General features: G+C 36.1%; 2 protein-coding genes across 2 annotated transcripts; one reads left to right on the top strand and one right to left on the bottom strand.

The window, feature by feature from the left end:
- Positions 1 to 254: 254 nt before the first annotated feature.
- Positions 255 to 1,255, top strand: LOC110736382. Its single transcript, XM_021916590.1, has one exon. The coding sequence runs from the start codon at positions 493 to 495 to the stop codon at positions 1,069 to 1,071; it is 579 nt and encodes a 192-aa protein (XP_021772282.1). The 5' UTR covers positions 255 to 492; the 3' UTR covers positions 1,072 to 1,255.
- A 989-nt stretch (positions 1,256 to 2,244) lies between these two features.
- Positions 2,245 to 6,596, bottom strand: LOC110736380 (stearoyl-[acyl-carrier-protein] 9-desaturase, chloroplastic-like). The gene is made up of 3 exons (XM_021916589.1): positions 6,229 to 6,596; positions 3,640 to 4,144; positions 2,245 to 3,086 (listed from the first exon to the last, which is right to left on the bottom strand). The coding sequence occupies exons 1-3, from the start codon at positions 6,360 to 6,362 to the stop codon at positions 2,526 to 2,528; spliced, it is 1,200 nt and encodes a 399-aa protein (XP_021772281.1). The 5' UTR covers positions 6,363 to 6,596; the 3' UTR covers positions 2,245 to 2,525.
- Positions 6,597 to 10,678: the final 4,082 nt, after the last annotated feature.

Consider the following 10,678-nt stretch of genomic DNA (forward strand, 5'->3'; position numbering starts at 1 on the left):
ATCTTTTAAAGCACAAATCCCAAATCTAAAACTATCGATTCATACTCTACATAATATAAGTATATTTTTTTCTAATTTTTTTATCAAAACTTTAGGTTTATTATATTTGCAAACTCTACCTAACCATTTTAGATCCCAAAGCTCTAATTATTACCTGCAACAAACACAAACTAATAACGTGATTAAATCAAATTAATTCTAGCCGTTGCACCGCTATGCTAGTTTTGCTGTCCTCCAACACTCTGCCCCCACCAACGGTCACATTTTACACCCTTTCTCCCCCCAACTTTCAAATTTGACCGTTACCTTCTCCCCTCTATTTCTTCCCCTCATTTCCCACCTTTCTCCTCACAAATTCACAATTCTCTCTCACTGCTTCAAGACATCTTGAACAACATCAAAATTCCCTTCAATTTCTCTCCTAAATTCTCTCCAAAAATCACCAAAAATCTTCAACAAAATCTCAAAATCCCCCCCAAAAAAACACAAAAAATGGGTGGTCTTAAAATCGTTTCCCCATCAAACTCAGAACCCCACTTCAAAACCAAAAAACTCTTCCTCTTCAGCAATTACATCCTCTTAGCAGCAGCATCAAGTTGCATCTTCCTCACCCTCTCCCTTCGGCTAATCCCTTCGCTTTGCGGCTTCTTCTTCATTTGCCTCCATCTCCTCACCATCCTCGGCGCCTTAGCCGGGTGCCACGCCGCAAGCACGGGTGGCACCCGGTGGTACGGTGCCCACATGGCAGCCACCGTTCTCACCGCAATCTTTCAAGGATCGATTGCGGTCTTGATCTTTACCAGGAGTGATGATTTCTTAGTCAGCCTAAAATCCTATGTTGAGGAACATAGTGGTGTGATGATACTGAAATTGGCAGGTGGTCTTTGTGTTGTCATGTTTTGCTTGGAATGGGTTGTTTTGACCGTCGCCTTCTTCTTGAAGTACTACGCTGTCGTTGAAGGATCTGGTAGTGATTTTAATGGAGGATTTCGAAAGACTGCTAAAGTTGGATCTTCTGAGGAAGAGATGGGGTACTTGCCTTACCCTTCTGCTGGTGCTCTCAATGTTTAAAGGTTTTGACAGCAATTAAGAGAATATGTTGGGAATTTTTTAATTCTTTGAATCTTTTTATGCTATTAAATTTGAAAGTTTATGTTGGTTAATGATCTTACTATTATAGTATCATGTAATAGAGATTGTAATGTTATTTTACTGCTATATATAATATGAGCAATATATGAGTTTGCTTGCTATATATGATCAATAGCCATCTCAATTTCAATTTCAATTTGTTTAATTGATTTGCTCTCTGGGATTGGAATGTCTAACTCTATTTTCGCTTGTTGAAATCAAATTTTTAGGTATATACTCTATTTTGATCACCTTGGCTTTCAGTAGCTCAGAATCTGGCCTGACAACTGAATGCTAAGTCGAGTTGGTTTCAGATCACCAATTATACCAATTGTTTCAGAATCTTAGCATTGATCATGATTATTAAATCAACTTATTTGCTCTGTTTGTATTCTGCATACAGTGAAATGGGCTGAATTATTTGGGTGTATATGATCATCATTGTCTTGGCTTCGAGCATCTATTGGTGTGCTAGGTAGGAACGAGGCGAGGCCAGTATCTGATTAATTTTTATCATTTAACTGTACAGGACAGATTAGAAACTATTGTAGGCAATCAGCATCTGCTTGTGAATCTGATTAATGCCTAAACCAGTCTAGTACTTTCGAATAAAAAAAAAAGAACAAAGCACATTGAAGTTGATTGCTGCATAATTCATGAGAAATACGGAGTATAAGCTAATGTGAGTTGGAAAGGAGCTGCTTACGATTTGCAGTATGATGGACTGGAGTAGGGACGAAGTAGAGGAAACTATAAGGGCATGCATGTTCATTCTTTGCAACTCGTACTGCTTCAAGAGTGACTGCTTGCCTTTAGTTTCAAAGCTTTTTGAACATGATGTTCCGAATACAGCTCTTGGTCTCAGTTGTGCCTGTTAATTTAAGTTTTGCTTTTCATTATGGTCTGAGCTATGTATGTAGTTACAATCAGCATCTTCCCTAGTTCCTTGAGCTTGTGAGGCTAGTCGACATATGGTGTAAGAAACAAAAAACATAATTGTAACTCGTTCGAGATTTAACTACTCTATTGTAAGAAAAAGAAAAAAAAAAAACAATTGCAGATTGAATTTTACAAGTCATTAAAATTAAGCATGTAGGGGAAAAAAAAAAAACAATTGCTCGGCAAGATCCAACATTGATTATAAATTCAATTCACTCATACAACAGATCTCAGGATGTAGGGGACAAAATTAAGCATACTAAAACTACAGGTTTCCCTATTCTTAAAATGCTTATGCATTTCACTAGACAAACAAAAGTATCTACAATGACTATTACTTCTTTCAACCAACATCATCATGAAAGACAAAGGATTACATCACTTAAACTGAGCTATAAAGAGAAACTGGCAAGGTAGATGCATGTAGTCTTCTTTTCATTTTACTGCCATACCTTTTAAACAGTCAATTCTTTGCCAAAGATCCAGCTGAACGGGGCAAGGGATGTTTGTTTAGCACGAGCTTGAGCTCTCTCCTCGAGTTTCCTAATCCTTGGAGCTAATCCACACAAGAAATCTTGTGCTTTACGTCCCTCACCTGAAAGTCCTGTCAGTTTTTCTACATTCCATCTCTGAACTAGAAATTCCAGGATGTCAGCATAGTCCCTTGCAGTGTAGACTCCAATGCGTTGAGCAACGGATGCATAGTTATCAAAAAGGTTGTCATCCACACCATCATACATTAAGTGGGCGGGCATCGACACCTTCTTCCTCATCATATCAGCTAGAGACAAGACTGTGCCATCTGGGTCGAGCTCAAAGAGCTTCTCGACTATTTTAGTGTAGGCAGTTTCATGGCGCTTCTCATCTGCAGCAATAATTCCACACACCTGTGCCAATTTCAAATCACCATGATCCTTGGCTAGCCTAGCAGTGTTACCATGAGAGATGAAGGTAGCTCTTTCTTGGAAGGAAGTGTAGATGAACCCAAGATAAGGGTTGTTCTCAGTTTGTGGATCCTGCAAACAACACAAGACATTAAAAGATGAAACCTAATCAGTAGACCAAATAAAAGGTAAAAAGAATTTCAAAATAACTTCCTTTGAGAGAGAGATATGCTGTATAGGGGCTCATAAGAACTCACAGAAGAGGCAAAGCTTTCAAATCATACAACTAATCACTACATAATGAAATTTGCCATCAGAAGCTGAATCACTTTTACCTTTAGGCTTTCATTCTTTCTGTCTGAAAAATGCCTACTTGAACTTATAATTAAACAAATAAAGCCTTTCCGATCACATATTCTCTTTTGCGATTTGGGGATGGGCCTAAGTAATGCATAATTAAAGGTCATTCAGACCAAGTCACAAAGTGCAAGATTTCTAGCTGTGCTTTCAAACCTATGATGATTTAAGTCACGTGTATAAGCCTCGAAGAGTCATTATTATGTGTTTGGATTATTTTTCTGATTTGATTTTTTTGTTTACAGAAAACGAAAAGGAATGTGGTTTTGGGGGGGGGGGGGGGGGAGGGAGATTTTATAGAAACATAAATTATGGATAAGAATCTCACCATTCCTGATCCAATCAGGTATTGGATTGTCTTCTCAATTTGCTTCATGTCAACTCGTCCAGAGAGGTAAAGATACTTGTTCAACAAATCACCGTGCCTGTTTTCTTCAGCAGTCCATGCTCTGGTCCAGATAGCCCAAGGAGACAGACTCGCACCAGTCTCATCCCGAACTCCATCCAATGTGTTAAGCATAGTCTGGTAAGTTGGAAGGGCTTCTTCTGTAATCATATCCCCAACCAAAACAACAAAGTAGTCATCGGGAAGTTCTTTAATTCTTTCCCTCAGCTCCTTGACTTGCTCATCAAATCCTTCTGATGCAGGGTCTGGTAAGTAATCTTGTGGTTGCCAACACTTCTCTACAGGCTTTAGAAGCACCAGAATATTTTCCTCAGCCCAATTTTCTAAAGATTTGAACATCTCAATCTTTTGTGGAGACAATGAGTGAGTCTTCTGTACATGTACTTCTCTTGGAGGCATGAATGGCTTTTTACCATTTGGAATTTCCCTATATCAAGGCGACAATAGCATCAGGCAACTGAAGGGGTAAGAGAATTTGTGGAGCAATATATATAACTTGAATGAAGCAAGGGAATCAACACAAATAACAGCAATGAACTATATATGCATGACAAAAATCACTGTCATTTTGTTCAATTAATATAATATAATCCCAAACTAACCAGCATAGCATAGTATGAATTCAAAACAGTAAAGTATCGCCAGTGACAATAAGACAGCATTTAGAAGTGATATAAACAGAAAAGACGGAGAATCAAAGGATGGAGCACTGGTAAGTGTTTTCATCATCCTCCTGTAAGGCGGGAAAAGTGGAGGAGGATTAGAAGGGGCTAAGGGTAGGTTGTATTCTAAACCCAGCAGGAAGGCATTCTCATAATTTACACAACAAAACGTTAGTTAATACAAACGATTGAACTATCGAATGAAGCTTAAAAACAGAGTTCTGCCACTGATTCTAATCACCGGTAGTCCTTTACAAAGGATGTATTATGAAGACACTATGATCAGCTAGCTCTAGCAAAGAAGTTAATTGCGTGTCACAATCATGTTGTTTGGAATCTCAGATAAGGACACGATCACAACCTCCAAGGCTCCAAGTGAGCAAAAGGGGGATCGAATAAAGATCAAGAATATACATACTCTACCAAAGCTATGTCACCTAGACTTGGCTCTGAATATTGAACACAAGGTACATGTCCAAGAGTCAAACCCGGCCATTTTGAGAATTTTGTATGGTTTCGCCCAAATAATGTGTCAAAGATTCTATACAAGGCAGATTGTCACTCCTGGTATCCAACATGGGTTCTTGAGGTAAATTAAAGAGTCCAAGCTATATACTCCAACAAAAAACTCGAAGAGACAATTGATTTAGAAAGCATATCGTCATAGCAAGTAAGCAAGACACTGATGCACGGAATCCCATCGCCGTCATTGAAATACAGTTAATTCCCTGCACATCAACAAACTTCATAACACAAAATTCCCAAAATTTTAAAACTGAGTCAAAATCAGAAAACGATCGTGTCACAAGGAATGCAAGGTAGATTTTGATGTCATTTTCCTCTTATAATTACTTAATAGCTAAGCAGTCTAAAGTAAACAACTAACATGGTCAACAAACTAAGACCATTAACACCAATATTAATAATTAGGACTACATATCAAAATTAATTAGTCACAAAATGCAGTAATTTGAGTCGGCAAATGACATACATAAAGTTCAATGAAAATGACAACTTGAACACGACAAATCCCCAAATAACAAATAAGAATATCATTATTTTATTTTAATATAAGCTCACAATCAAGATTTTAATGAGCCATATTAGGATGACATCAAGCAAAATTCAATGACGACAATAGCTATTAATAGAAAAACGACCTGTATTTAATCCATTGAAACAAAATCTCCACAAAAATGGCGTATTTCATATTAAGATACATATTTTATGAAGAAAAAAAATAACTAAGATACAGAAATATTGGGAAGAAATATTACTCCGAGTTATTTTTAACAGAATTAAGCAAAATTTACAGGGCAAGAAAAAAAATTAGGATGAAATTTTATATATTAATAAAAAAAATACACCTAGAAATTAACGAAATGAATTTTCTTCAACTAACATTCATAGCAACACTCTCCAGGTTACTTAAATACCCACATGCAAAAACACTAAATTTCCAAATAATGAATATAAAAACAACATTGAAAAATTCAAACTATCAAACTAAACAACGATCATAAAAAAATACGGAGTACAATAGCAATCAAAAATCAAAACCCGAAAGCCAAAACTCGTTATGATAAACATTAATAACACCGATCAATGCGTGATTCTGTCGTAACTTAATACGAATACTGATTAACAATAATATATAGTTAATGCTTATACTTAGCTCCGAATTTATATAAAAGCACCCAATTGAAAGATGGTATGACAAAAATTAAAACCCAAGATCACAAATTCAAAACCCAGAAAAATAAATTCAATAACAGTAATACCCACATGAAATAACATCGAAAAATCAATGAAAAATAAAAATGAATAAAGAAGAGAAAAAGGAGCTAACTTGGAGGTGATTCCAATGGTGGAAGCCATGGAAACGCGATGAGAAGATCTGGGGAGACGAGATCGAGAGATGGCAAAGGAAGAAGGTGATTTTGATGATTGAAATGTCAATGGATGTTGAAATTTCAATGCCATTTTTTCTGGGTTTTTTAGAATTTGTTCTGTATTTTGTGTACTGTTAGATTTTTTGGGTGTGAAAAAGGTTTGCTTGCTTTATTTTTCCAGAAAGAGAAATGAGAAGAGGAGAGAGAAAGAAAGCAAAAGGAGGACGATCTCAACGAGGAAGGAAGAGAGAGAGCAGAGTATCAAAATGGTTGGGATTTTTTGGAGGAAAGAGAGGCAAATTAGTGCGGTTTATAAAAAAAAAGGGAAAGGGTTTGCGCCTTGAACTGGAAATAGTACTACTTTGGGAAAGTACTAATTTGCCCCTAATTTATTTTGGGGCATAACTTGTCACTTTGTAAATTGTAATTCACACTTGGATGGGCGAACCTCGTAATATTAACCCCAATTTAAATGCCTCGGGCTTAAACTAAACCGAACTGGAAAAATACATACCTTTGGAAGGGAAGTAGACAAACTAAACTTGAAACCGCAAGGAGGGCTGAAGCTTTACCTGTGTCAACGAAATGATTAACTTGCTAGAAGTACAACCGAACCCGCAAGCATGATGGACCACCGCGGTGTAATATTGAAAATCCAAATCAGAGTACTACCCCCTCCATGCAGTGTTTAAATAAAAATATTGTTTTGACTTTTACGGAGTTTTAGGAAAAGCAGTTGGATTTATTAATATACAGGTATTGGAGTATAAGTTTGAGGAGAGAATAAAGTAAAGGGTTTTGTGGGGACCATAAAATAGAAAGAATATTATTAAAAAAATAGAGAGATCTATATTAATAAATAAAAATAAATAAAAAAATAAAAACATTTCATTATTTAAACACGGAGGAAGTATAAAATAATTAATACTCATAATAGATTAGAAAATGACCCGATCGAAACTGAATACTTGATTAGAGCAAAATAACCCCTTCCGAAATTAAATAATTCTTGATTTATTTATTCATTAATTTGAATGACCAATTTACAACCTCATTGTATATTTGTATTACGGGGAAGGTATGTATGACAAATATGACATGTGTATTATTATGAGATCTACAATTGTTGGTGTATCATGTATGGCTGTGAGCTTGTGTGTATGAAGAGCATTGTTGTAACTTTTTAGCGTTCACCTACATCGGCTACATGGGTTCATCCGTTCATGGGACTTCAAACTTTGCACTACTTGGGGTTTTTTTTTGACAATTTCAGTTATTATGAGCTTTAAAGGCTCTTTTGTTCTCTAATTAGATTAAAGACTTAAATGGTACGGAGTACTGCATAATTACATATTAAGAATTCTATTTACACTTTTGATCAATCTCAATATTTGTCAATATATGCTCCAAGCATATTATTAGATAAAGTTGAGTTGATTGAGGCTGCATGCTTGGGTTCTAGTCAATATAGATGAGTTGAAATCTATCAACCTCAAATCCTTCAATTCGATCCATTGTACATTGGAGTGCATGGGTGTTGTGTGCATGACAGACGATCACATCATGCATCGGTGTGTACATGAATGTTACATGTCGAATACGTCTGTATGAGTTATATATGTGCTAGTGTATAAAACACACATGTATTGTACATACGCGATACTTACTTCGTTGATTATATGATATATCCTCCTAAAAGTACATCCGAATACATGATAGACTTTGACTTAAAACCCAAATCCAAAGCACATCATAGTTTTTGTCGCCCAAAAATTTCGTTGTTAACATTACTAATGGATGTATGAAGAAATCAAAATTCTTTCAAGGGTGAGAATTTGAAGCATTTGTGGGCCATAGTAAAACTAATTTCTACACTAATACACTAGTTTACCAATATCAATATTGACTTTTTTTTTAATACTAGTATAAAATAATGACCTTGCTTTCGGTTTTGGTACATTAAATTTGCATGCATACATTGCCACAAAAAAAAATCTTTTGCATGTATACACAAAATTCATGTAAGTGTACAAAAACCGCCATATAGTTTAGATGAAAAATGATTACTACAACCTGGCAGTCATAATCGGTTGAAAGTAAAAGGTTACACTTATTTAGTAATCACTCTCACTTTAAAATACTGTCCTATTTTTATACATATCGTCATACAGAGTAGTATTTTAGTTGCTCTTAAAAGATTTTTCAAGTTTCTATTATGATAACGTGATTCTCACACACACTCTATTTTAGTTCATTTTAGAGGTGATTATTGGACGAGTCGAGCCGGAGCTAAAAATTATGCCCATTTCTCGGGCTGGCCAGGGCCAAGCTTCGGGCCGGTTTTTTGTGCCCAAACCCGCTCAAAATGGTCGGACCGGATGGGCTTTTTGGGCCATTTACAGGCCGGGCCTAAAAATCAAATTAATATGCATAAAACGCATTCTCAAACCCATCAAAATAACCGGGCCGGGCTAGGCCCAACCCGGGTTCGGGCCGAAAAATTCTACCCAAAATCGAGCCTACGGGCTGGGCCATACTTGATCAGCTCTAGTTCATTCATAAAAGATTGTCCTATTCAATACTTTCGCGCTACTCATAGGGATGCCAATGGGGCGGGGCGGGGCGGGGCGGATGTTGGCCTTCCCATCCCCATCTTCATCTAAAATTTTCATACCCATCCCCATCCCCATCCCCGCCCCAACCCCCACTTGGACATCCACCCCCACCTAATCCCCGCCTCCAAAATACATAATCATTCATAATTAATTAAGATTGCAAAAAGAAAAAAATTATTGTTAATATTACGTATTTTTTTTGTTTATAATATAAGTGTACAAAGTATTATATTTACTATTTTATTTTACATAACTTTTTTAATAAAATAGTATAAAAGTATATAATTTTATTTTTAAAAATATATGGATGTGGGGATGGGGCGAGTACGAAGTGGGGCGGGTGGGGATGGGATGGGTACGAAGTGGGGCGGGTGGGGATGGGGCGGGTACAACCTAAAATCCACCCCCGCCCCATCACCCATGGCGGGTATGGTTTTTATCCCCATCCCCGCCCCATCACCCGCCAAACTAAGACCCATCGGGGCGGGGATGAGGCGGGTCTCCTATTTGATCCGCCCCACTGACATCCCTAGCTACTCACGATTACACTAGAAGAAGCCAGACAACTGCCGACAAAATATCTTAGATTCGCCAAGTATTGTACGAGTACAATTTAGCTCAAAAAAACCAAGGACAAAACCACCCACAGTTTTCACTTTTCAGTGTACCAAAAAAAGGTATGCATAAGAGTTATAACCAATATTCTAGGAGTCCACAGTTTAAGGAATTTTAAGAAGAAGACCATTTCAAATTAATTTTTGATTTCCTAATAAAAATGATGTAAAACCATCCACAGATTTAAGTCCATCTACTAGTGTACCCATAGTTACTATTTAGCTGAAAACGTTGTACATCAACAAAAGTCCACCAAAGTAGGATGGAAATTTTATATCGTAGTTTAGTGGAGTAATTTAGGTTGACCAAACTTTTGATTTTGATGAGGTCACAGCCTCACATTGTCGCACAAACAATATAGTTTCCAGCTTTCCACAACTTAATTTATTTAACAAGTGGATGTAAACAACTTTAAGTTATTACTATTCTGTGAAGGGGAATTTGGGGAATTATAGGATCGAATCTCGTCTATATTATTGATTGTCTTAAAGGATAAGTGATAAAACTTGTAAAATATGAGCCAAATTAAAATCGGCAAAAAAATATAGGTCATGTTTGATGAAAAGCTGAAAGCTTATTGTGTTAACTGATTTTGACTAGCTTATTGTATTAACGGATTTTATTTTATTAGCTGATTGTATAAAAGTATTTGATAAATACTATGTAGTTGATTGCTTAAAGTTGTTTGAGTATGTGAAATGACCAATAAGCTAAATGTGGGGTAAGTAGTTTAGGTAGGATTTTAAATTAAATGGGAGATATAAGTGTCATTTCACCAAAATATATTAAATAAGCTAATTAAAAAGGCTCATAAAAGAAGCTTTTCAAAAAAGAGCTTATTTAGTGGAATAAGCTTTTAAAATAAGCTTTTCACCAAACACCTTAAGTTAGCTTATTTAATAGTCAAATAAGCTAATTTCGTTCAAGTACTCTATGATAAATTGAATTTTCGCATATCTTACTTCATATATATCATCGTTGTTTTGTATGACATTTTAAAAAGGGTGTATTCTATTAATTTGTTGTGACTTGTGAGGTAAGTTATAAGTCAATCCACAAGTAAATGTAGATAAAGAATTATTGTCATAAATAGTCATCAATAATCTAACTTTTAGTAATTAAAGGAGAAAACTTAAACCCTAAACTCTCACAGAGAGAGAAAGAAACCCTAGTCTCC

This window comes from Chenopodium quinoa, unplaced genomic scaffold (assembly GCF_001683475.1).
Source record: "Chenopodium quinoa cultivar QQ74 unplaced genomic scaffold, ASM168347v1, whole genome shotgun sequence".
NCBI classification, from domain to species: Eukaryota; Viridiplantae; Streptophyta; class Magnoliopsida; order Caryophyllales; family Amaranthaceae; genus Chenopodium; species Chenopodium quinoa.